General features: G+C 49.9%; 1 protein-coding gene across 2 annotated transcripts in view; it reads left to right on the forward strand.

Annotated features, from left to right (window-relative positions):
• FA2H (fatty acid 2-hydroxylase) overlaps positions 1-20,210 on the forward strand; it is a 65,983-nt gene extending 45,773 nt beyond the window's left edge. The window contains exons 3-8 of one of the 2 annotated variants that reach the window (XM_030829237.1): positions 4,284-4,433; positions 5,338-5,480; positions 6,395-6,501; positions 13,509-13,681; positions 16,072-16,324; positions 18,895-20,210. In XM_030829237.1, the coding sequence (XP_030685097.1) occupies positions 4,284-4,433; positions 5,338-5,480; positions 6,395-6,501; positions 13,509-13,681; positions 16,072-16,324; positions 18,895-18,974 (906 nt within the window). In that variant the 3' untranslated portion in view covers positions 18,975-20,210. The remainder of the gene's footprint in view (positions 1-4,283; positions 4,434-5,337; positions 5,481-6,394; positions 6,502-13,508; positions 13,682-16,071; positions 16,325-18,894) is intronic. The other variant, XM_030829242.1, reaches the window with a different exon arrangement.
• The last annotated feature ends 6,965 nt before the right edge of the window (positions 20,211-27,175 follow it).

Raw genomic sequence — 27,175 nt, forward strand, 5'->3', positions numbered from 1 at the left:
ACCCCTGTGCCAGGGCTCTGTTCCCACCACACGTGTAAACATGTCTTCCACAGTCTAGCGCCAGTTTCCACACCAGCTCTGTGCTTTTGTTCTGTTTCCTGTACATCCAGGTGTGAGATCTAGGCTGAAGTCCCTGCTTATAGCTTACCTAGACATTTCTTCTTGTGGTTCAACTGAATTCAACGTATGAATCCTATGCCATTTTCAGCGGGGGACAGTGGTTCACACCTGTAATCCCAGCACTTTGGGAGGCCGAGGCAAGATCACCTGAAGCCAGGAGTTCAAGACCAGACTGGTCAACATGGTGAAACCCCATCTCTACTAAAAATACAAAAAAATTAGCCAGGCATGGTGGTACATGCCTGTAGTCCCAGCTACTCAGGAGTCTGAGACAGGAGAATCACTTCAACCAGGGAAGCAGAGGTTGCAGTGAGCCGAGATCACACCACTGCACTCCAGCCTGAGTGACAGAGTGAGACTCAATCTCAAAAAAAAAAAAAAAAAAGAAAAGAAAAAGAAAAGAATCCTATGCCATTTTCTATTTGCTTCACAAAATAAGGACAAAATGGATCAATAGATTAAAATTTGCCCAAACCACTGCTAGGCTGAGAGAGGGGCCCCCTGGCCACATCCCTGTGCTATAGCTGGAAAAGATCATAGTTCAAGATCGCTCAGTCTGTGTAAAGTACACAAGTGAATCACAGGATAGCAGTATCTGTCATGTGTAACATGCAAAAGTGGGACATAGAAAAACCAGGGGGTGCTGACTGGGCACAGTGGCTCATGCTCATAAGCCCAGCACTTTGGGAGGCTGAGGCGGGAGGATCACTTGAGCCCAGGAGTTCAAGACCATCTTACACAACATAGTGATACTTCATCTCTAAAAAAAAAAAAAAGACAATTATCTGGGCATGGTGGCGTGAGCCTGTAGTCCCAGCTACTCGGGAAGCTGAGGTGGGAGCACCGCTTGAGCTTAGGAGGTTGATGCTGCAGTGAGCCACAGCCATGCCACCACACTCTCACTTGGGCAACAGAGCAAGTCCGTGTCTCAAAAAGAAGAAGAAAGGACCAGGGGATTCATTTGAGAGAGATGGTCGTAAGTTGCAGATGTGTATTATTATCTTTAGAGCAACCACCAAAAGCATAGCTAAAAAGTCAATAGAGGAGATAGTATGGAATATTGTAAAATATTTCATACAGACAAGACAAAGGAAGAACAGAGGAGACAAATAAAAAATAGCAGCCAGTTGTGGTGGCGCCCACCTGTAGTCCTAGCTACTCGGAAGGCTGAGGCCGGAGGATTATTTGATCTCCAGATGTCAAGGCTGTAGCCAGCCAAGATCAGGCCACTGCAGTCCAGCCTGGGTGACAGAGCAAGCCCTGTCTCAAAAAAAAGAAGGAAAGAATGAGAAAAGAAAACCAGAGGAGACCTACTCCAACATTAAATGTAAATAGATTTAGTGCTTCAATTAAAAGGCAGAGATGGCTGAGTGTGGTGGCTCATGCCTGTAATCCCAGTGCTTTGGGAGGTGGAGGCGGGTAGGATCACCTGAGGTCAGGAGTTCAAGACCATCCTGGCCAACATGGTGAAATCCCATCTCTACTAAAAATACAAAAAAAAAAAAAAAAATAGCCGGATGTGGTGGTGGGCGCCTGTAATCCCAGCTACTCAGGAGGCTGAGGCAGGGAAAATTACTTGAACCCAGGAGATGGAGGTTGTGATGAGCCAAGATGGCACCATTGCAATGTCAGCCTAGGCAAAAAGAGTGAAACTCCTTCTCAAAAAAAAAAAAAAAAAAAAAATGGCAGAGATTGTCTGACTAGATTAAAAAGGAAGACCCAACTATATTCTGTCTGCAAGAGATGCACCTTAAATGTAAAGACGTACAGAGGTTGAAAGTAAAAGTATGGGAAAACATGGATCCTGTGCACACCAAGCTTCAGGAAGCCAACGTGATTATTAATACCCAAGTGGACTTCAGGAGAAAGAGTATTTCCAGGGACCAACATGGCTCTTTCCCAGTGGTAAAGGGGCCAACTCATCAAGGAGACATAACTGGGCAACCTTGGGCAGATTACTCAGCCTCGGTTTCCCCATCTGCAAAATGACAATAGTTAGAATACCCGCCTAGTTAGGGGTATGGCGAGGATCAAGTGACTGAACCTGTGTCGGGTGTTTAGAACCATGCTTGACACATAACCAGGGCTCCATGGGGATTAGCTCTGGGTGCTACTACAGCTGGGACAAAGCCTCGCATTCTCGCCATGACCCTGGCCCAACTTCTTCTAAGGTGGGGCTCTGCAGACTGCCGCAAGATAAGGTGTAAACACAGGCCACCAGCTGGTTCCTCCAGTTCTTTTTCCTGGTGGTGGTTGTAGAGGTTGTGGTGGTGCAGGGTGTGTGTGTGTGTTTACAGACCTAGGGCAGAGGACTGGAGGGAATGAGACAGCATACTTCCAATGACCCCACTTGCTGCTAGACTCAAGGGCTGAGGTCAAGGAGACTGGGGTCAGGAAGGGAGCAGCGACTAGGTGGAGTTTGGAGGATTGCTTGATTTAGTTAGTGCCAGGGTGTGATAGCTCCAGGCTGACTTGGATCATCTTCCAGCCTGAGAAGCAGGAAGTGAACCCCCCAACCCCCACCCCTGCCACAGGAAGGCAGCCAGTACCTTGGGCCTGCCAAGTTCATATGGCAGAAGCCACAGCTTTCTTTGGGCCCTTCACCCTGGTCACAGGCACAGAGAGAAACCCAGTGGCCTTGCCTGCTTGCTCCCGGGACCCCCACATCCCTGCTCCCAGGCTGTGACAGTGAGACTAGCTCCACCTCCAGAGGAGCTGGGGGCACGTGAGGGCCAGTTCCTGGAAGACCCGCTGGGGCTGCAGTCTTTGGTGGTGAGGCCTGTACAAGGATGAGATTGCAGCCAGGGCCAGGGGAAGGCAGGTTTCTGGAATCACTGATGGCTGTTTCGTCCAGGCTTGCAAACTCTTCCACGTGCAGCCCTTGCTCCTCTCCCCTCCTCTCCCTGCCTGTGGTTCCCCTACTTCCCACCTGCAGTGGCTGCCTGACTCCCTGTGCTGAAGATTGGCTAAGCATCCACCATGACACCCTCATCCTCACTCCGATTGTGGGTGGCGGATTGGGGCCCACCAGCATCACAGATGAGGGCACTGAGGTTGCCCCGAGAGGAAAAGATGCACATCCAGGATCTCACAGCTGGTCAAAGGCACAGCCAGGCTTTAATGCTGTTCCCCTGATTCCAGGTTCATTGTTCTTTACTGGATTCGGTCCAGATTAACCTAGCACTGGCTTGTCAGAAATTCTCAAGGGCTTCCAGTTGCCTGGAGCTGAAACCTGCAAAGTTTTCTGAGCTTGCATCTCTATGAGTAAAACTTTCTGCACACACGCTCCATTATGTGTCCATTTAAATTATTTACAAAGTATTTGCATGTGTTAATGTACTCTCATAGTCTGTGCATTAGAAAACATTCAAATGCCATGTAAAGGTGAGATAAAGCCTGCGTAGTGGCGCGCTCCTGTAGTCTGAGCTACCCAAGAGGCTGAGGCGGGAGGATCGCTTGAGCCCAGGAGTTCAAGTCCAGCCTGAGCAACACAGCAAGACCCACCTCTTAATAAAACAAAAAAGAGGCCGGGCGCGGTGGCTCACGCCTGTAGTCCCAGCACTTTGGGAGGCCGAGGCGGGTGGATCACGGGGGTCAGGAGATCGAGACTATCTTAGCCAACATGGTGAAACCCCGTCTCTACTAAAATACAAAAAATTAGCTAGGCGATGTGGCATGTGCCTGTAATCCCAGCTACTTGGGAGGCTGAGGCAGGGGAATCACTTGAACCCAGGAGGCAGAGGTTGCAGTGAGCTGAGATCATGCCACTGTACTCCAGCCTGGCGACAGAACGAGACTCTGTCTCAAAAAAAAAAAAGAAAAAGAGAAATATATTACAAACACAAATAAATAGAAAAAACAGCAATAGAAATAAGGTCGTTAATATTTTCTCACTGCCTCTGGGGATTAGCCTATGAGTACCGATGGGGTACACGTACATCCTTGCCTTCGAGACAACAGGCCTGGAGAGTAAGCAACTCCTGGATGTGGTACAGGGTATTATATCATCTAAGACTTCAGCAGCTTTCTTCCTACTGCCCACAGTGCACTGTTAAGGTGCCAGAAAGGCCACAACCATATTCAACTTTATATCTGTGCCCACACTCCCCGTCATCCCTTCCTCTCTCCCCCTTGTCAAATCCTCCATGTTGATGAACTCCAAGCGAAAACCCAGATGCTCTGCAAAGCCCTCCTCGCCTACCGTGACCTGGGCATTTGTACCAGCCATTCTGCCTCTGGATCTCAGCCTGCTTTGTGTCTCCACTAAACTATCCTTGCTTGGCATGCCACATCTCATTGAGCACTTAATGCAGGTACCGTTATTATTTTTTTATTTTTGAAGAGATGGAATCTTGAACTATTGCCCAGGCTGATCTCAAACTACTGGCCTCAAGCAGTTATCCTCCTTCAGCCTCCCAAAATGCAGGGTTTACAGGCATGAGCTACTGCAACCAACAATTACTTCTATTTTATAGCTGGGGAAACTGAGGCTCAGAGAGGTTAAGTAATTTTCCAAAAGTCACACAGTAAATGGCAAATGGATTTGTACCCAGGCCTGACTTCAGAGTCTAACTCTAAGCACTAAGCTACATGAAACAAGGTTGGCCTCTTTCATTCCTGTTGATTCTTCCTAGCACCTAGCATAGAAATAAATACATACATAAAATTTTAAATAAATTGCTGAATAAATGATTGAATGAATTAATTGCCCAGGCCAACACCAAGAAGCCTAGGGAAAAGAGCCCACTTCATTCCTGATACAAAATGTATTGCCTCCTGTACCTCAAGAGTCCTGAGCAAGACTTTAAACTTCAGATGTGGCTGAATCTGGATGCTCAGATATCATCACTGGAATTCTGTCTCTCTAGCTCTTGGTTTGGCCATCTTCTGTGCTGGTGGCATCTTCAGGCAGGCTCTGCTAGTAAATCCAGGCTCATGCCCTGCCGATTTAGCACCTCCAACAGAAAGAGGGAGTGTCTGATGGCTCATCACACCAGCTTAGGTCGCAAACCTTTACCGGATCCTATTGCTGTGGGTGGGGGCTGGCATGAGCAGCTTGGTCAGTTCTTGATCACTGAAGCAGGAGGGTGGGTGGCCCCACGCAGATCACAAGAGCTGAGGTAGGAGCCGGGGATTGGGATGCTGTAACGAGGAAATGGGAGAACGAATACGGGAAGATGTGAATATCAGATGTCCACTTGGCTTCATCTCTTGCAGGACCTGGTGGACTGGCAAAAGCCTCTCCTGTGGCAGGTGGGCCATCTGGGAGAGAAGTACGATGAGTGGGTTCACCAGCCGGTGACCAGGCCCATCCGCCTCTTCCACTCAGACCTCATTGAGGGCCTCTCTAAGACTGTCTGGTGAGCTCTCCCCTGAGCCTGTGGCAGGCTGCCCCTCTCTTCTGACGGTGCCAATCAGATATGGAAAGGGAGGGGGTAATTGGGTCCCTCCCCAGAGCCCAGGTCTATGCTGTAAAGCTCTCAGGAAGAGAGGAACATGCCATGGGAATAATTCATCCCTATGCATGGTTTTGTCCACTGGGTGGGTCACAACCCAACATGTAGCCAGAAACTACATTGAATGCCACCCCTGGTCTATTCCAGACTCTTAGGAGAAGTTTCTTGCCCCCGATGCTCATGGGAACAATTTTGCCTGCAATTAGCTCCTCCGCCACAAGAGGTCAGCATCTGTCCAGTTGCATAGAGTCAGTAGCCCTGGGGACACAGTTCTTTTCTGCCAATAACTCATCTCAGAGACAGGAGGCAGATGGACTCACAGCCTCTCTCCTCTTTTCTCTTTCCCACTCTCTGTACTAGTGTCCCTTTGACCCCAGGTCTCCATAGGCATTCTGCATATGCTTTTGTGTCATCTTGTCCCCTCTCCAGTTGAGTTATGTGTCTCTAAGAAAGCTGGACCCTGCTGGGCATGGTGGCTCACGCCTGTAATCCCAGCACTTTGGGAGGCCAAGGCGGGTGGATCACCTGAGGTCAGGAGTTCGAGACCAGCCTGACAACATGGTGAAACCCCATCTCTACTAAAAATACAAAATTAGCTGGGTGTGGTGGCACATGCCTGTAATCCCAGCTACTTGGGAGGCTGAGGCAGAAGAGTCACTTGAACCCAGGAGGCGGAGGTTGCAGTGAGCTGAAATAACACCATTGCACTCCAGCCTGGGCAACAAGAGTGAAACTCCGTCTCAAAAAAAAAAAAAAAAAGCTGTACTCTGTCAAGCTCCTGTGCATTTATCTCTCTCACCCTGATGGCCTTCCTGCAGGTACAGTGTCCCCATCATCTGGGTGCCCCTGGTGCTGTACCTCAGCTGGTCCTACTACCGAACCTTTGCCCAGGGCAACGTCCGACTCTTCACGTCATTTACAACAGGTAATGCCAGGTTCTTTCCTGACTTGCCCTGAGGATCCTAGAGGGAGGAGACCTCAGTGCTTTCCCTGGCCCAGAGTTTCTGAGAGCACAGAACCCCAAACCACATCACAGACATTTTTTGGTGAAGCCCCTCTGTAGAAATAGTCTTCCAAAGAAGAATTTTGTCAGACTCCCAACTACCCCCCAAATGGATACAAAACCCAACAACACATCAGCAGAACTAAATGAAATCATCGGGTGGCATAGCAATAAAAAAAGAGAGAGAGAGAGAGAGTGCTTCTCATTGAGTGTCACACCAAAAAATACATGATCTGGGATTCTTTGCTAAGAAACTAAATGAAATCACTTCATCGGGTGGCATGGCTGAGAGCTGGACTCGGACTGGCCTACGAACTGAACACAGATGAGCAGAGAAGTTGGGAAAGAAAGATCTGGGAGTGTCCTAGAGTGTGTCCAAGGCAAAGGCTCAGGCAGCAGACCCCCAGACTGGGAGTAACAGCCCACTGACCTCTGTGGGACACTTGCCATGTGTGGGGCCACATGCTCTCCTAGGACTGCCTCATTTACCCCTCCCAGCAGCCCCAGAAGAAGGGTCCTGTCATTATCCCCTTTTAGAGCTGAGGAAATGGAGCCTCAGAGATATCAAGGGAGTAGTTGAAGGGCATGTGGCTAGGATGTGGATACCAGGTGCGCCCCAGCTTCTAGCTGGGGGGCAGAGGATGAAAAGAGGGGCTGATATGGGGCAGTGTCTAAAGAGCCTATGAGACTGGGGTTGAGGATGACTGTGGGTTAGGTATGGCCGCTGGGACAGCCAGCCCCGCAAGTGCCTTGCCTACTTTGGGCCTCCAGCTACATGCCACCTGCCCTGTGGTCTGTCTTTCCTGGTTCTGAGCTTCCTGAGCTGCCCTCACTCTGCCAGGGGCAGCTCTTTTCCTTGCACTCCGCAAGTCAAGTGCCTGAATGGTTGAGATGAGAGGGGCCATGGTCACGGCATCAGGAGCTTCATTTATCCACCTGACCCAGGATGAGTCAGGGGTGAGCGAGCTGCAGGAAGTTCCCCCAAATCCAGCCCAGAGCTGCTCCCCATCAGCGAGTGTTCCTGCGGGCATGGTTGCCCTGTTCTGCCCACGCTGAATAGCTCGGGCACAGCACAGGGATTGTTGCTCAGAAGGCCTGCTCGCTGAATCACCCACTGTCCGCCCGGCGCTCCCCTAACAATCACAAACAGTGGCAGGGCCGCCAGGGCTGGCAGCCGGAGGGGGAAGGGGATGCTGAAGCTTTGGCCCAGGTCCCTCTGCCAGATTCCTCCAGAGATGCCACTCAGTACCAGCTCCGGCCGGATGGGCAGACAGGGGTGATGCTGGGGTGAGGAGGCGGGCAGAGGCCTGACCTATAGGAGAGGACTTTCCTGCATGGCAGGGAGGATGATTTGAGGGCTCTGTCAACCACACGGCCTCGGCAGAGAGCTAAAATGTGCCTGTCTTATAAAGGTCCAGTGTAGAGGGTTAGTAAGCCTGTGACCACGATGCCAGTGATGGGGGCATGAGAGATACGTCTCCCCGTGCCTACCTCCGCCCCCAGCTTGTCATGCAAGGCACAAGCCACAGGCAGAGAAAATAAGAGCCCACAAAGCAAGGCAAGGGGAGACTCGGCGGGGTCCCAGTGCAGCTGCTGGACAAAGGACGGACTAGAATCAATTCAGAAGAGTCAGGGTGCCAAGAAGCAGTGGAAGCTGAACGCAGACACCAGTTCAAGGCTGACATTCCTAGATGCGCACATGAAAATGCTTTCAAAAGCTGAGGGTACGGGGGAAAGGGGCCGGTGCTGCATACTCAGGATGGCTCCAGAGCAGCTTCTGAGAGCATGTTAGAGTGAGCGGCATCCCGGAGAGGAGGGGAGGCAGGCTTCCAGTGGGATGGTGTGCAGGGGCCCGGCAGAGGCCAGGACCTGAGTCTGTGCCAGAGAGTGCTCCCATGTGTCCAGTTCTTCCCTTACTAATAAGAGAGCTAAGGCCAGGCGCGGTGGCTCACGCCTGTAATCCCAGCACTTTGGGAGGCTGAGGCGGGTGGATCACCTGAGGTCAGGAGTTTGAGACCAGCCTGGCCAATATGGTGAAACCCAGTCTCTACTAAAAATATAAAAGTTAGCCAGGCATGGTGGTGTGTGCCTGTAATCTCAGCTACTTGGAAGGCTGAGGCAGGAGAATCGTTTGAACCCGGGAGGCAGAAGTTGCAGTGAGCCAGGATCATGCCACTGCACTGTAGCCTGGGTGACAGAGTGAGATTCCGTCTCAAAAAAAAAAAAAAGAAAAAGAAAAGAAAATATTATTCTATAATACAACATATATACTCATCATATAATCAGATACTCGGTTACCTCCCTCCTAACTACACCCCTCCGAGATGGGTAGGGTGTTTCCCTGAGAAAACTGTAACACTTAGGTGGTGCTGAGCCAGGATTTGAATCCAGGTCTGCAAATCCAATGCCTGTGCTCTCTGCACTCCACCAGAGTGACCTGAAGGACCCCAGAGTTATCGGGGCTTCTCTGGAAGCAGGGTCTCTCACCAACCAGATCAGCCCAGCTAAGACTCAGTGGGAGAGGGGTCACTTGAACCTGACTCCCTTGGTAACGTGTGGATGTCAGTAACCCCAGCCTCCTAGGAAGGAGACCCAAGAGGAGGTGGGCGGGAAGAAGGAGGAAGATGGTTGGCCTCATTTGGGAGGTGTTCAAGGTGCGGACTGTGGACAACCACATGGAGCTATCCAGTAGGGAGTGGGCACCCAGGGTGGAGTTGGTGTAGAGCTTCGGTCGTCGGCACATGGGAGAGGAAGGGATGGAGCTGAGAGGCAGAGGGTCCAGGTTTGGACCCTGGGGACAGAGGCAGAGTTTCCAAGATGGAGCCTGAGCAGGGAGATCCAGAGAAGAGGAGAAAAGCCAAGTGTGGCAGCGGGCAGAAGGTGGAGCTATGGATTCCAACCTTACTGCTCCCAGATCCTTTGAGAATTTGAGAAACTGTGGACACAGTACAGAGAAAAAATGCCCATAGGTGTGCAATTTGATATATCAGCAAGTTCACAGACACTCTGCAATCCAACTTAGCACCCTCGGATATTCATAAGCCTCAGGTTAAATGCCTAGGCAACTGCAGATTGAAGAAGAGTAGCGCTAATGTCATATACCACAGCCAGGTTAGAGGTGGACTAAAAAATTTGCTTAGATTTGGCAAGAAAGACATCATGAATAGCCTTTGAAGTTCTGGTGGTTTGGGGCGGAAGACAGATTTTTTTTTTTTTTTTGAGATGGAATTTCACTTTTATTGCCCATGCTGGAGTGCAATGGCATGATCTTGGCTCACCACAACCTCTGCCTCTTGGGTTCAAGCGATTCTCCTGCCTCAGCCTCCCAGGTAGCTGGGATTACAGGCATGCACCACCATGCCCGGCTAATTTTTGTATTTTTAGAGACGGAGTTTCTCCATGTTGGTCAGGCTGATCTTGAACTCCCGACCTCAGCTGATCCGCCCACTTTGGCCTCCCAAAGTGCTGCAATTACAGGCATGAGCCACTGCACCTGGCCCAGAAGACAGATTTTTTTTAAGGACTTGACAAGCCAATGGAAAGTGGTAAAGTGGAGCCATGAGTCCAACCTACGTTTTTTTTCTTTTTTTCTTTTTGAGACAGGGTCTTGCTCTGTCATCCAGGCTGGAGTGCAATGGTGCAATCACAGCTCATTGCAGGCTTGAACTACTGGGCTCAAGCGATCCCCCTGCCTCAGCCTTCTCAGTAGCTGGGACTACAGGCATGAGCCACCATGCCCAGCTAATTTTTCTACTTTTTGTTGAGGCGGGGTCTCACTGTGTTGCCCGGGCTGGCCTCAAGCTCCTGGGCTCAAACGATCCTCCCACCTCAGCCTCTCAAAGTGCTGGGATTACGGGCATGAGCCCCCAGATTCAGCCTAGTCTGGCTTTTTAGGAGCCTTGATGATGAAGGGGCTGAGTCCATGATGGGAAAGTCTTGCCTAGCTCAGAAAGATGAGCAGAAGAGCCAGGAGAAAAGGAGAGACTGAAGGAGCCCAGAGGAGTCCCTTGGGAGGGAGGGTGGGAGGAGGCGGCTGAGGGCTTTGCACTGCCGAGCAGGGGGAGCCTGGCAGGTCATGGACTTTGGGCCTCCACGTCCTCAATCATGCAGGCAATGCAGGGCTTCCCTTGTAAGGCTGTGGTGAGATGAAATAGGAAGTAATCCATGGAAGACCCTGGGCGGTGCCTGGCACACAGGAATCAGTCAGGACACATCTGCTGTTACTGTTGCTCTGATCATCCAGCGCCCGCATGCCGGTGCACACCTCTTCCCTGAGAAGCAAGGAAGGAGGATGCGCCAGGGTACCGGCAGAATGTGGTGTGCTTGGAAGTTGGGGGAAGTATGTGGAGGGGATGGTCCCTCCCCAACCCCAGGGCCTCTCTTCTCTGTGAAGTAGGAGGCTGGGTGGAAGGAGAGGCAGTAAAGGGGAGTAGAGAATGTCCAAGGGCAGTGGGGAGGGAGCCGTACTTGAAGATGCACAGGGATCATCCATCAGGCTGTGTCTAGGGTCTTGCAGAGGTTAAAGGTGCCAGACCCACAGCTGTGTGACTCTCCATGCTCAGCAGCTTGGGTATGGGGTACAAAGGCAGGTTCCTGCGCTGACCCAGGGGTGCAGGTGAGGGAGATGGAGTATGGGTTAAAAGAGAATGGCTAGGCTGAGCATGGTGGCTCATGCCTGTAATCCCAGCCCTTTGGGAGGCCAAGGTGGGTGGATCACTTGAGGTCAGGAGCTCGAGAAGAACCTGACCAACATGTTGAAACTCTGTCTCTACTAAAAATACAAAAATTAGTTGGGCATGGTGGTGCACACCTATAATCCCAGCTACCCGGGAGGCTGAGGCAGGAGAATCACTTGAACCCGGGAGGTGGAGGCTGCAGTGAGCTGAGATCGTGCCATTGCACTCCAGCCTGGGTGACAAGAGCGAAACTCTGCCTCACAAAAAGAGAGAGAATGGCTAGCTTTGGAAAACAGTCTGGCTATTCCTCAAAAGGTTAAACAGAGTTATGATATGACCCAACAGTACCACTCCTGGGCTTGTACCCAAGAGAAAGGACAATATCTCTTCACACCGAAACCTCTACACGAATGTACATAGCAGCGCTATTCACAATAGCCAAGAGCTACAAACAGGCCAGGTGTCCCTCAACTGATGGATGGATGAATAAAGTTTGAATATCATTCAGCCTTAAAAAGGAATGGAGTTCTAATACATGCTACAACATGGGTGAACATTGAACATATTTGGTAAGAGAAGCCAGTCATAAAAGACCATATGTCGTATGATTCAATTGATGTGAAATGTCCAGAATAGGCAAATCCAACAAAGAGGAAGTAGACCTGTGGCTTCCTAGGGTTGGGAGGGTCTGAGAAGAAATGGGGAATGGCTGCTAATGGGTACAGGGGCTTGGGGGGAAGTGATAAAAATGTTGTAAAATTGACTGGGGTGATGGTTTAACAACTCTGTGAATATACTAAAAAGCACTGAATTATATATTTTATTTGGATGAATTATATGGATGTGAATTAGATTTCGATAAAGCCGTTATTTAAGAAGAGAGAAGATATGGCCAAAGCTATGGTTTGTGGAGAGAAGAAACACAGCTAAGAGGATGACGATGGGCCAGGCACGGTGGCTCATGTCTGTAATCTCAGCAATCTGGGAGGCTGAGGAGGGCAGATCACTTGAGGTCAGGAGTTCAAGACCAGCCTGGATAACATGGTGAAACCCCATCTCTACTAAAAATATAAAAATTAGCCAGGTGTGGTGGCATGCATGTAATCCCAGCTACTAGGGAGGCTGAGGCAGGAGAATCACTTGAACTCAGGAGGTGGAGGTTGCAGTGAGCTGAGATCACAGCACTGCACTCCAGCCTAGGCAACAGAGCAAGACTCTATCTCAAAAAAAAAAAAAAAAAAGGATGAGGATGAATATGGAGCAAACAGGATCGAGAGCTGAAACCTCCATGAGCTCAAAGAATGAACCCGGTGGAGGAAAGAGCTGAAAGCCGCTAGGACTGCAGGCTGTCTCCAGAGGGTGGTGGGAAGCATCTGCTTGAAGATGGTGCCCTGTCTTCGGTCTTCTCCTCTCCACCTAGGCTGATCATCTTCAGTGTTTTCACATCTTCCTCCTGTGCTATGATTTCAGGTCTTGTCTGTTGAGATTTCGGTGCTTGTTTTTTCTTGTCCTTCCTGCCCCATGGTCCCTGGTGGTTCACACTTTCCATCATTAACACCCTGGAGGCTGGGCACAGTGGCTCACTTCTGTTATCTCAGCACTTTGGGAGGCCAAGGCAAGAGAATTGCTTGAGTCCAGGAGTTTGAGACCAGCATGGGCAACATAGCAAGTTCTCATCTCTACAAAAATAAAATAAAATAAAAAATAAATTAAAAAATTAGCTGGGTGTGGTGGCATGCGCCTGTGGTCCCAGCTACTTGAGAAGCTGAGGTGGAAGGATCGCTTGAGCCCAGGAAGGGGAGGCTGCAGTAAGCTGTAATCACACCACTGCACTCCAGCACTCCAGTCTTCCAACCTGGGCGACACAGAGATACTTTGTCTCAAAATAATAATAACAACGCCCTGGCTCAGGAGTGTTGCCTTCTCGTCTCCAATGTCCTTGGGGCAAGGTCACCCTTCCAGGTAAAGGCCCAGCCCCAGCCATAGCCACTTCTCCCACAGCCTCTGTAAGGAGGATGTCAGGCCTCCAGCCAGTGGCCCATCACTCCTGTAAGGGACTCCCCGCACCCAGCCCAGAGCCCTGCAGCCTCCTTCCCATTTTGACTCAAGGACCCCAGCAGTATGGCCTGTCCCCATAGCTGTCCAACAGAGGGCAGCAGCTCCCGAGCTGATGGGGATGGTGAGGCAGGGACACCTGGAGCTACTAGGCTGCTGTGCACCAGTCCTCACCTTGCTCTCCCCGCCACCCTGCAGAGTACGCGGTGGCAGTGCCCAAGTCCATGTTCCCTGGGCTCTTCATGCTGGGGACATTCCTCTGGAGCCTCGTCGAGTACCTCATCCACCGCTTCCTGTTCCACATGAAGCCCCCCAGCGACAGCTATTACCTCATCATGCTGCACTTCGTCATGCACGGCCAGCACCACAAGGTGAGTGGGGTGGGGTCCCATCCCGGACCTAGCATGTGCAGCCCGAGGGGGCCCGGCAGCCAGTGGCAGCTTCAGGTGCTGTGGAGCCTCCTGGGAGTCTGGCTGTGGGTTGGGAGGGACAGGACGTTTGATGTGACTCACAGGGGCAACTGGGTTGGGCATCTGAACCTGAGCCAGGCGGAGACAGCGTGGGTGTGCAGCATCATGCTGACCCCAGGCCCTCTGCACCCTTGTTTATGCATCACCTTTAATCCTCGAAACAACTCATTCATTCATTCATTCATTCATTCAGCAAATGCCCTGTGAGTGCCTCCTGTGTGCGAGACACTGTTCTAGACATCATTGAACAAAACAACAAAAAGCCTTGCCCTCCTGGAGCTTGTCCTGAAAACAGTCCCATGGTTCTCCCCGTTCCACAGAGCAGGAGACCGAGGCCTGCGGGAACTAAGGAACTTGCCCCAGGTCACACTTGGCACAGCCAGGATGTCGTACCCCATTCTGGGGATTCCAGAGTCTGCGCTCTCAATCACCCTTCCCCTGAGGCCCTTCAAGGACTCCATGACAGTCCCAGAAGCTGGCCCTAGAAGATAGGTCTGCCCAAAGGAAGCTATCTCCCCTGTACCCCCTACTGCCTCTCTGTCCCTGCATTGTGCTGTCCTTGGCCCGTTCCAGGCTGTTCCCCAGCCGGTCTCCACACTCTGTTCTCTGCTGGGTGTAAATCAGAGAAAATATGGCAGATATGATACTTTCAGCACACCAGTTTAGACCCTGATGTTTCTGATACTGAACGTGGGTTTCACCTTGGTTTCCCAGCAGCAACTTAATCCGGTTCATCTTGATGAGCCGATTCAGGGTTTGATCGGCCACCTGGGAGAGTTCTCAGGTTGGTCAGCTGTGGTCCTCCCGGCTCTCCCCAGAGTTGATCTGCACCCTAGGGGGCTTTCCTAGGGGCCAGTATCGGGGTAGGTGCCCAGTCCTGGGCCAACCTGTCTCTCAGCTATGCTCTCAGAGGTAGCGCAGCCCAGGCCTGGCCTGCGTCCTCCAGCCTCACCTGGCCTCTGCTCTCCAGAGCTCCTGCGTCTGCTGCTGTGTCCCTTGCCCCGTTTGTGAAGCCTTTTCAGATCCACTGCCCCATCCGCTATCTTTCCTATCCACAGGGGACACAAGAACCTTCTGGGGACCTGCTCAGGCCATTCTGGGGCCCCAGGGGCTGTCTCAGGCTCCGTCTTCTGAGACACTTCCACCCCAGTCTGTCCAGTCCCCTGCTGCCACACCATGAGGACCCAAGGAGATTGTATGGCCTGTAGCCAAGTTGGCTCCAATCAGGAACGTGTTCTCAGATCCCTAAACCTATCCATCTAAGGATCCTGATCCAGCTGTGACCTGGAGCTGGCCCATACCAGCTCACAAGAGCACCCATGCACATCCTTTCCTGTTTCTGTTCCAGTGACACCACCTCAGCGCTTGAAAGCGCCAGGACAGGAGTTTTTACACTGCAGGAATTAGCAAACGCTACCAGTCAGGGCTCTCCCTCCCTCCCTTTATTTCCCCCTCCCTCATTCCCTGGCTCTCTCCCTTCCTCCTTTTCCTGAGAGCTGGTTTCCAGCACACGACTGGTCCTGTTGTTCCTGGTCTGAAGGGAGGGAGGCCCACACCAGCATCTCACTATGTCACTGTCACCTGCTTTCTCTCTCTCTCCTCCAGCCCAGAGAGGCTGCAGGATTCTCTTCTCAGAATCCTCACCAAGCCATAGCTAAGATCTCACCTCTATGCCAGGCCCTCGGCTTCTGAAGCTCAAGGGCCATGGTGAAGCAGTATTCTCTGGTTCACTGTGGCGACACCCCCTTGGAACAAAAAAGGCCTCCTGTTTGGACATGGGGGTGGGGAGGACACCTCTAGTGACACTTCAGGGTCATCCCACCACAGAGGCTGCATTAACCTCAGCTGCCCTCAGTTCCTTGCTCTCCCAGACAACATCAGGCCTCAGACTAGGTGCCCTGTCTCCAGAATGCCCCTCTAGCCAGGGGCACGGCATTTGGGGATGGGATACCTGTCTAGCACCTGACAAATTCCAGAGTCACAGTGGCCTCTAGAGCATGAGATGGGCTCTGAGCTGCCGGCACACCCCGCCCATCCTGCCCATCCCGCCCATCCCATGTTCCCCTGCAATCTGCCAGGTCCCTTCCTGGCTCACAAATGGGGAGTAAGGCAGTCTCTCCAGATCTTCCAGACGCGGTGGCCCGCCCTCCCCAAAGCCACCAAAGGTGCCAAGCCTATGCAGTGGAATGTCTGGGCCGCTCTGCCCCTGTCCTCTGCAGGGAGCCGCCAGGGCTTGGCCAGCTGCCGGGGCCCCTGGCTGCCTCCTGATGCCCAAGCCTCTCCATCTGCAGGCACCCTTCGACGGCTCCCGCCTGGTCTTCCCCCCTGTGCCAGCCTCCCTGGTGATCGGCGTCTTCTACTTGTGCATGCAGCTCATCCTGCCCGAGGCAGTGGGGGGCACTGTGTTTGCGGGGGGCCTCCTGGGCTACGTCCTCTACGACATGACCCATTACTACCTGCACTTCGGCTCGCCGCACAAGGGCTCCTACCTGTACAACCTGAAGGCCCACCATGTCAGGCACCACTTTGCACATCAGAAGTCAGGTGAGGACGGGCCTGGGCTTCCCAGCCCCCTGTGTGTGTTTATTGATTTATTTGCCAACTACCATCGAGCTCCTGGGAACGGCGAAGCACTGTTCCATGTACTGGGGGTATACAGACGGTTCCCTCTACTCTCTTCCCTGGTGCAGACAGCTGTGCAGAGACAGGCAAGGACATCGATAAATGGCAAAGATTTCAAACTGTGATAAATGCCATAAAGAAAATAAAGGGGCCCGGCATGGTGGCTCACACCTGTAATCCCAGCCGAGGGGATTGGGAAGCCGAGGCAGGTGGATCTCTGGAGGTCAGGAGTTTGGGACCAGCCTGGCCAACATGGTGAAACCTGTCTCCACTAAAAATGCAAAAATTAGCAGGGTGTGGTGGTGCCCACCTGTAATCTCAGCTACTTGGGAGGCTGAGGCATGAGAATAGCTTGAATCCAGGAGGCAGAGGCTACACTGAGCTAAGATTGCACCTCTGCACTCCAGCCTGGGCGATAGAGCAAGGCTCTGTCTTAAAAAAAAAGAAGAAGAAAATAAAACAAGGTGATGGAATATCACATAAGTGGGGAAGGGTCCAGCGATTTCCATTGAAATATTATGTGGGCCACATATGTGATTTTAAATTTTCTAGTGGCCACACTAAGACATGAAAATAAACAGATGAAAAGAATTTTAATAAAATTTACTTAACCTAATATAAGCAAATTATTATTTCAACATGTAATCAACATTAAAAAGTCATTAATGGCTGGGCGCAGTGGCTCAGGCCTATAATCCCAGCACTATGCGAGACAGAGGTAGGGGATTGCTTGAAGCCAGGAGTTCCAGACCAGTCTGGGAAACATAGCAAGACCTTGTCTCTACATAAAAAGATTTCAATTATCCATGTGTGGTGATGTGCACCTGTAATCTCAGCTACCTAGAAGGCTGAGGCAAGACGATCATTTGAGCCCAGGAGTTTGAGGCAGCAATGAGCCATGATCATGCCACTGCACCCCAGCCTGGGTGACAGAGCGAGACCCTTTTTGTAAAGTCTCTTTAAAAAAAAATATTTAGCAACTCTTATACTAAGTCTTTGAAATCTAAGGTGTATTTTGCGCTTATGGCACATCTCAATTCAGATACTAAAGTTTCATTGGAAATACTAGATCCATATCTAGATTTTATAAAATTTGCAAACAGTAGTTCACATAGGTAAGTTGCTGCAAACATGCTTAAAAATTTTCCAGTAATAGTTGTGGGGTGGGGGGAGAGGGGAGTTGGGAGATATACCTAATGTTAAATGACGAGTTAATGGGTGCAGCACACCAACATGGCACATGTATACATATGTAACAAACCTGCACGTTGTGCACATGTACCCTAAAACTTAAAGTATAAAAAAAAAAAGAGACAGAAAAAATTTTCCGGTAACATACTTTAGGAGGCCGAGATGGGCAGATCACCTGAGGTCAGGAGTTCAAGACCAGCCTGGCCAACATGTTGAAACCCCGTCTCTACTAAAAATACAAAAAAACTGGCCAGGCGCGGTGGCTCATGCCTGTAATCCCAGCACTTTGGGAGGCCGAGGCGGTCGATCACGAGGTCAGGAGATCGAGACCATCCTGGCAAACATGGTGAAACCCTGTCTCTACTAAAAATACAAAAAAATTAGCAGGGCGTGGTGGTGGAAGCCTGTAGTCCCAGCTACTCGGGAGGCTGAGGCAGGAGAATGGCCTAAACCCGGGAGGCGGAGCTTGCAGTGAGCTGAGATCGAGCCACTGCACTCCAGCCTGGGTGACAGAGCAAGACTCCATCTCAAAAAAAAAAAAAAAAAAAAATACGAAAAATTAGCTGGATGTGGTGGTGCGCGCCTGTAATCCCAGCTACTCAGGAGGCTGAGGAGGGAGAATCTCTTGGACCCAGGAGGCGGAGGTTGCAGTGAGCCAAGATCACACCAGTGCACTCCACCCTGAGCAACAAGAGCGAAACTGCATCTCAAAATAAATAAATAAATAAATAAATAAATAAAAATTCCAGTAACTGAATCAAGCATCAGTTTTTACATTGACATGTTAATTCATCAGAATTAAATGAGGTTAGAAATCCAGTTTCTCTGGAGCTCTAGCCACATTTCTAGGGCTCAGTAGCCATGTGTGGCTAGGGGCTAGTTGGACAGCAAAGAGATTAAATGGTCCAGGTGTCATTGCAGAGGTGCCATTAGAGCTAAGACCCTAATGAAGAGAAACCAGCATCTGGCGTCCCGGCTGGTGCAAAGCCCTGAGGCAGGAATGAACTTGGCCCCCAAGGAAGGGGAAGGAGATGGAGGTAGGGGGTGGGAGGGGGCGACGTATCCTAGAAACGAAGGCCAGATAAGGAATTAGGGTTTATTCCAGCTTCATGCTGGGGACAATAAAAGACACAGGTTCCCCACCTTTGACTTCTGCCAGGATGGCTCGGGAGTTGGGAAGGCCAAGGGGACAGATATTGACATTGTCTCCACCTCTTATCCATACCCTGGCACCCTTCCCAAGCCAGTACACGCCTGCTCCTTCAATGCCTCATCTTCTCCCCATTTGTCTCCCTCTCTAGGATTTGGTATCAGCACCAAATTGTGGGATTACTGTTTCCACACCCTCACTCCAGAGAAACCCCACCCGAAGACGCAGTGACAACTCCCACCCCCTCCGTCCTGCCCTCAGCCCGGCCCTGGCCCCTTCCCGAGCCCCACCCGCCATCCAGACCCCATTAAGAAGGTTGGCTTGGCCAGGCAGGATGGTCTCTGTCCGGCCCTGCAGCCTAGTGGAAGGTGCTGAGGGGGCCCTGAGGCAGGACCACCCTCCTGACCCCTAGTAGGAGGGTCACATCCACTTGGTGGCCAGGTGGCCCTTGGTGACCCGCTTCTTCCTGGAGCGTCCCTGCCTAGAGCTCGGCCCACAGGACTGCTTCAGGACCTGGCCACGGGTAGCAGCCACAAGGGGAAATGAAGAAAACTGACCCCTCGTGGCCACCTGTGTCACCCTTGTGCCTTAGCATCATGGGCTGCGTAGGAGCTGCCTGCACAGCACAGCTCCGCATTCACAGTCAGAAGTGGGTCTGTGGGACCTGTGGTCCCTGTCCTCCCTGCTGTCCTTTCTGGGGAGGCTTTGGTGGCTCTGAGGTGGACAAAGAGCTCTTGCAAGAAGAGACAGCATGATGCCTCCCACAGTCCACCCCAGACCCTGGAGCAGCCCCTCTGGCCCTGCCAGCTGCCTGTGTCGTTGGGCCCAGGGTGGCTGGCAGGAGTCCCAGCTGCTTGCTTTAGGACCTGGCAGCTTCTCTAGCCGTCCCTCTCCTGCCTCCAGAATCACAGCCTTTCTCCCCCGGGGAGGCTGAGGAGGCTTCTCCACCAGTGGCAGCCCCACCCCGTCCCCAGCCATTCTTGGCCTCCACCCCGCTCAGCCCCCAACTCGGGCCCTCCCAGAAGGAGCCACCTCTCAGTGCCTCACCTCCCCCTGCCTCCCAGCCTCCGCAGATAAGGTTCCTGCCCCTTCCTCCTCGTAACCAAAACCCTCACTGCTCCCAGGACGGTCTTATTTATAAGCCAGATACGTGTTCTTAGTCTGGTCCCAGACCAAGGAGCTGGTCAGACGGCCTTTTCTAATCCTACATGTTGAGCTTATGTAAAAAATGTTGTTTCCTCCTGTTTTTGGTTCCTTTCTTACCCACAAACCATTACTACTTGAAACTTAAAAAACTCGCCAAGTGTAAAGGCTAAAGAGAAGCAGTTTGACGGACCTTGTGATTTGTACTGTTTGCTGCGGAGCTATTTAAAGATTTTGGAATAAATATACAAAACTACGGTTGTGAAATAAAAACTTAAATTGTATATTTTGAAAAATAAAACACTGAAAAGAAACCAACAAAAATGAGTTGTTCATCAGACTCCCTCGTGGTTGGGAAGGGGCAGTGGTGTGGGGAGGGGTGGAGGGGCGGGGGATCCGTCCCCAGGGAGGGAGATTTTAGGCCTGACCAGGGTGGGTAGAATTGCTGGGGCATGGTGATGATTAAAAGCTGACCAACTCTCAGCTGGGCGAGATGGTGCATGCCTGTAATCCCAACATTTTGGGAGGCCAAGGTGGGAGGATCGCTTGAGGCCAGGTGTTCAAGACGAACCTGCCCAAAATAGCAAAACTCCATCTCTAAAAAGAAAAAGAAAACAAGACAAAAGAAAAGAAACAAAACAAAAGGAAAAAGCTGACTGACTCTTATTCTCTCAACTCGGCTTTACTCGGTTTCTAAATTCTCTGCAGACAGCATCTCCTCTTATTGCCTGCACCTGGGATGCATTGTGCCCACAAACCACTTTGATCTGCCAATGGGGAGGGATCTCTTCTGGAGTTTAACCCCAACTGAGCTTCCAGTTGACTTTCCTAAAACAGAGGGAGAAAGGCTCCAGCAACAAATGCCCATAGTGGGAACTAGAACCTCCAGCATCTCAGTCTCATTGAAACTGTTGCTTGTCTTTCTCTGCTGCCCTATCAGAACCACCTAGGAAGCTGTCGAAGTGCAGCTCCAGGGCCTCACACTCAGGGTCTAGTTCAGCAGGTCCAAGGGGGTTGGCCCTGGACTCACCTGTCTGAGGACACGGAAGCGGAAGCAAGCTGATGTTGGGGAGCCTCAGGGAGGGAGCCCTGAACTCTGCTGTGTCTCCCTGCTCTGGAACTCATAGGAGCAGCTTTATGCCTGCAGCTCCCAGCCTGAAGATAAGCAGGACTTGTCAGAGCCACCCACCACTCGAGTCCCTGAAGCCTGTCACCGGAACCCAGCCCGTCCAAGCAGCAGAACTCATAACCTTCATTTACTGATGGAGCTGAGCAGCTCACCCTAGACCATCACACCCAGGGGGAGGGACGCAGAGGAGGAACAGAGGAGGAGCTCCGCAAGTGTAAACACACATGGCCGCAGCGGGAGGAAAAGCCTAAGGTGAGCAAGATTTAGCAAAAAAAAAAAAATGAAAATTTTCTTTAAGAAGAGTGAAACAGGCCAGGCGCAGTGGCTCACACCTGTAATCCTAGCATTTTGGGAGGCCGAGGCAGGCGGATCACTTGAGGTCAGCAGTTCGAGACCAGCATGCCCAACATGGTGAAACCCTGTCTCTACTAAAAATACAAAAATTAGCTGGGTGTGGTGGCGGGCACCTGTAATCCCAGCTGCTCAGGAGGCTGAGGCAGGAGAATTGCTTGAACCTGGGAGGTGGAGGTTGCAGTGAGCTGAGATTGTGCCACTGCACTCCAGCCTCGGCGACAGAGCAAGACTCCATCTCAAAAAAAAAAAACAACAGTGAAACAGACCGGACATGGAGGCTTATGCCTATAATCCCAACACTTTAGGAGGCCGAGGCAGGCAGGTCGCTTTAGCTCAGGAATTTGAGACCAGCCTGGGCAACACAGTGAGGCCCCATCTCTACAAAAAATAAAATTACCTGAGTGTGGTGGTGCACACCTGTAGTCTCAGCTACCTGGGAGGCTGAGGTGGGAGGATCACTTGAGCCCAGGAGGTTGCAGCTGCAGTGAGCCATGATCACACCACTGCACTCCAGCCTGGGCAACACAGTGAGACCCTGTCTCAAAAAAAAAAAAAAAAAAAAGGAAGTAAAACAAAACTAATAAGAAAGGCCAAAAAATAACTGAGTTTATAGCATGGTAATGAAATTTAGAAAAAAAGTGACAACACGAAACCAAGCCCACCTGTTAATGAAAAATCCAATTGGTGAAAATCTGACAGGTTCTCCCAGAGCTTCCCATTGCGCCGCTATAACTGTCCAGTGGGGTTGGGAGTATCCACAAGGCCTTTTGGAGAGAGAGCAAGTCTCACCTCACAGGGATTTGAGAGTGCAGAGGTAATTGCCTGCATTTTCTTTTTTTTGTTTGTTTTAGACGGAGTCTCGCTCTGTCGCCCAGGCTGGAGTGCAGTGGCGCAATCTCGGCTCACTGCAACCTCCACCTCCCGGGTTCATGCCATTCTCCTGCCTCAGCCTCCCAAGTAACTGGGACTACAGGTGCGCGCCACCACGCCTGATACTTTTTGTATTTTTAGTAGAGATGGGGTTTCACCATGTTGCACAGGCTGGTCTCAAACTCCTGACCTCAGGCAATCCTCCCACCTCAGCCTCCCAAAGTGCTGGGATTACAGACGTGAGCCACTGCACCCGGCCATATTGCCTGCGTTTTCACAGCAGGGCAAAATACAGGAAGGCCACGAGGCCGGCAATCCCCAAGCAGTTAGTGCTCACGGAGCAGCCCCCACCTCAGTGAGTATCTCGGGGAGCTGGAGGATTTTGCCATCAAGTGTAAGAGTCAAAGATTAGATGTTAGAGCAAGCACAGGATATTATCAAAATGCCAACACATCTAGCCTGATGGGAAAAGCCTGGACCTGTGACGTGAGATTGTGTTTATTCCTGTAGTGGGAGAGACACTAAACCAAAAAAGTTTTATGTTTGCTCAGGGAGGGGGCTACTGATTTATTTATAGAGAGAGGTTCTCACTCTGTTGCCCACGCTAGGGTGCAGTGGCACGATCATAGCTTACTACAGTCTTGACCTCCCAGACTCAAGAGATCCTCCTACATCAGCCTCCCAAACAGCTGGGACCTCAGACATGTGCCATCATGCCCAGCTAATTTTTTAATTTTTCTAAGTAGAGACAGGGTCTCTCTATGTTACTCATGCTGATCTCGAATTCCTGGGCTCAAGCAATCCTCCCAGCTCAGCCTCCCAAAGTGCTGGGATTACAGGCATGAGCCACAACACCCAGCCAAGAGGACCATTTAAATTCTGATCAGCATAAAGTAAATCTACAGATCGACTGACCCTCAGTGGCCCTACAAATTTGCCTCATCTGATTCTCCAGGGATGACCCAGCTTCCATGGTCAAGAACAGACCAAAAAATAGCCATCATATTTATTTCTGTTATTGTATTTGTATTTCCAGACATGCTGTCTTCGAGGGTTCTTTAGTTGATCTGAAGAACTGCCCTCTTAATTCTGCTCTGTTCCACTCCTCCGTCGGCTCTGACCTCTGATCTCTGCCTTTGAACTTTGTGTGATTTTTTTATTGTGCCTAGCACAATGACCAACTTGTAACAGAGCCCAATAAATACTCATCTTGTCTCCATCAGATCTCAGACCCTAACAGTAACTGGGCCTTGCCTCCCGACCTGTTCCCGGCCTCTGCTGCCTTCTGGTGGCAGCATGCAGCCCTACTCCATTATTACTGCCCTCGCGGGGACTGTTTTGGAAGCAGGTATCTGTGATTTCAAAATTCTAGCCTTTCCCACTAAGTCTGTTGACTCACATTCTTGTAAGTCAATGTAAGTCTGTTGACTTACATTCTTCTAAGTCAATGTAAGTCTGTTGACTTACATTCTTCTAAGTCAATGTTAAGTCTGTTGACTTACATTCTTGACTCATCTGCCATTTTTGAGAGGAAGCTGGAAATATGTATATGAATAGTTCTAACTTTCTAAAAAGCCATAATAGTTGCAAAATTTCAACTGGAGTTTTCTTTACAGTTAGGTGTTTTGCCCAAAGACCACACCAGGCTCCAATGAATAAATGTTATCTATAAAGAATGCTACAAGATGAATGTAAAATTTGGAAAATTCCAGGACTCTCATCTCATAAGTGTCTGTCCCATCCCAGACACCTATAGCAGAGAGGAAGAAATTTAAAAGAAGAAAAAAATTTTGTTCTGGCAAAAGCAGTGGGGTTATATCTTCTTTTAGGTTCCCTAAAAATGGGATTACAGGTGCGGTGGCTCTCGCCTGTAATCCCAGCACTTTGGGAGGCCAAGGCAGGCAGATCACCTGAGGTCGGGAGTTCGAGACCAGCCTGACCAACATGGAGAAACCCCGTCTCTACTAAAAATACAAAATTAGCCGGCGGGGGCGGGGGGTGGCAGATGCCTGTAATCCCAGCTACTTGGGAGACTGAGGCAGGAGAATCTCTTGAACCCGGGAGGCGGAAGTTGTGGTGAGCCAAGATCGCACCACTGCACTCCAGCCTGGGCAGCAAGAACAAAACTCCATCTCAAAAAAACAAACAAACAAAAAATCAAAACCTAAAACAAGCACATGGATGCAGGCAGTCTATTTGGGAGATGATTGCAGAAATAAAGAGCGAGAACCAGGGAGGTCTAGAAAGGGAGAAGTTGGAGGAGCAGTGTAATGTTGAGTATGTGAAGTTCTCCTACAGATTCTGTAAGGGCATCTTGAGAAGCATAGAGAAAACGTATCAGAATTGTCCAATAGAACAGGATGCTGGAGCATTTATCACCAGCTTCCACTCCTATGGGTGAGGACTGTCTTCAGGGACATCGATTCACCCTCACTTAGGGACTTCCGTGCCATGCAAGCCAAGCAGATGCTGGCTTTGGCAAAAGTCCTTGGACAAAAGCAGGAAGATAGAGGTATGCATTTGCAGTGGGATTCTATCAGTACAAGTTGAGTATGAGCTTGCTAGGCAGGAGCTAGCCACTGGAACTGTGGCTGAAATGAAATGAAAGCTGAGACAGAGTTCACACAGAACCTTCCACCGCAATTGAGGCTAAGACCAGAGGCAGACAGAGGGGGCATGATGAGGAGGAAAAGATGTGTTCGCTACAGACCCCAAAGAGTTATATCCTCAATGTAAGAGTGAACTAAGAGGAAACCCACCTCCCCAGGGCACTGCAAGTGAAATCTCCTGCGTGGAGTGGGTAAAGGCTGAGGATGCAGAGCCACAAGGAGAGTCCTCATTGCCTGAATTCATGCAAACCGGGTGATCTGAAACACCTCAAGCCAAAGTTGTAATGTAAAATAGCCCAGTTGGTGGAGCCACAAGGCTCTCAGAGGAAGCAATTAAAATTGTTTTATGGAGAAATGTATCTTCAATTCAGGCCTCAAAAAAATCCCACAGGTAAAATTCCAAAGACTAGCCAGGCACGATGGCTCACGCCTGTAATCCCAGCACTTTGGGAGGCCAAGGCAGGCAGATCACGAGGTCAGGAGTTCGAGACCAGCCTGGCCAATATAGTGAAACCGCATCTCTACTAAAAATATAAAAAGTAGCCAGGCATGGTGGTGCATGCCTGTAGTCCCACCTACTCAGGAGGCTGAGACGGGAGAATCGCTTGAACCAGGAAGGCAGAGGTTGCAGTAAGCCGAGATTGCACCAGTGCGCTTCAACCTGGATGACAGAGTGAGGTCTTGAAAAAAAAACATAAATAACTTAGGTAAATGTAATAGGATAAATGTCTATAAATGAACTTTTCACATAATTTGAAATTTTTAAGTTATGTTAGGTTAAATAAAATAATAGATATTCGTTAAAGGTCTGGGTCAATTTGTTTCATTAAAAAATAATATTTTTTAATGAAATACAAGAGCACATTATTTTTTATGAACCATATGAAAAATACTATTTTTTAATGAACAAAATTACTGAATATAAATACGAGTGTGTTCTTTGATGCTTACATTTTGTAAAAGATTACATTTATTGGGTCTATTAATACATGCAAAAATTTTATTATGGAAAGACATGTTTTTAAAAATTATGAAATGGGAACCAGGAGGACTACTCGAAGCCAGTTCAAGACCAGCCTGGACAACATAGCAAGACCCTTTCTCTATGAAAAAATTTAAAAATTAGCCAGGTATAGTGGTACACTACCTGTAGTCTTAGCTATTTCAGAGGCTGAGGCAAGAGGATCACTTGATCCCAGGAGTTCGAGGTTGCAGTGAGCTATGATCACACCACTGCACTCCAGCCTGGGCAATAGAGCAAGACCTTGCCTGGGATAGTAACTCTTTACTTCAACCTTTTCATCAACTCTTATAACTTTTTTTCTCCAATTCTAACTCTGCCCTTATGGCCTGACACTGAAATGTTTATCTTAAAGGCCTAGAAGAACAATGCTTTCTTTTACTATAACTTGATTCTGTACTCTTGGCTACTCTTGATGTTGCCAGAAAATTGTTGCCAGAATTGTTGCCAGAAAACTTCCCATCCTGTTACTAAGAATCACCTATTCCCCTTATCAAGGTACAAGTTTTCTTGTTTGTTTACTTTCTTCCTCTTTTTTTTTTTTTTTTTTTTTTGCGATGGAGTCTTGCTTTGTCGCCCAGGCTGGAGTGCCGCAGTGTGATCTCGGCTGACCACAACCTCCACCTCCCGGTTTCAAGCGATTCCCCTGTCTCAGCCTCCCAAGTAGCTGGGACTACAGGCATGCACCATCACGCCCAGCTAATTTTTTTGTATTTTAGTAGAGACAGGGTTTCACCATGTTGGCCAGGATGGTCTCAATCTCCTGACCACGTTATCCTCCTGCCTCAGCCTCCCAAAGCGCTGGGATTACAGGCGTGAGCCATCGTGCCCAGCCTACTTTCTTCTCTAATACAGTGTACATTCATAACCTTGGACACTTCCTTCTTGTGTCTGATTAAATTTTATTACTCTTTTCATCAGATGTAACTTTCAGGTTATCTAAACAGCCTTCCTATAAAGAGAAACAATCACTGTACAGGAAGTTTTTCTTAATCCTTTTGGTAACTGGCCTTAAAACAAAAAAACAAAGAATTTATGTTTTATCAAGATAATTTCCTTTGTTGTCTTTATAAGGTTTCAGTTACTTAGGAAAACTGAGCTTTAAATGGGTTAAGGTTTTTACATCCGTGTAACTTTCTGTATTGCTTTGTATTATTATTATTATTTTAGACAGGGTCTTGCTTTGTTGCCCAGGCTGGGGTGTGGTGGCATGGGCTCAAGTGATCCTCCCACCTCTGCCTCCCAAGTAGCTGGGACTACAGGCGCACACTACCATGCCTGGCTATTTTTTTGTATTTTTGATAGA

Source organism: Nomascus leucogenys, chromosome 2 (genome assembly GCF_006542625.1).
Source record: "Nomascus leucogenys isolate Asia chromosome 2, Asia_NLE_v1, whole genome shotgun sequence".
Classification (NCBI taxonomy): domain Eukaryota; kingdom Metazoa; phylum Chordata; class Mammalia; order Primates; family Hylobatidae; genus Nomascus; species Nomascus leucogenys.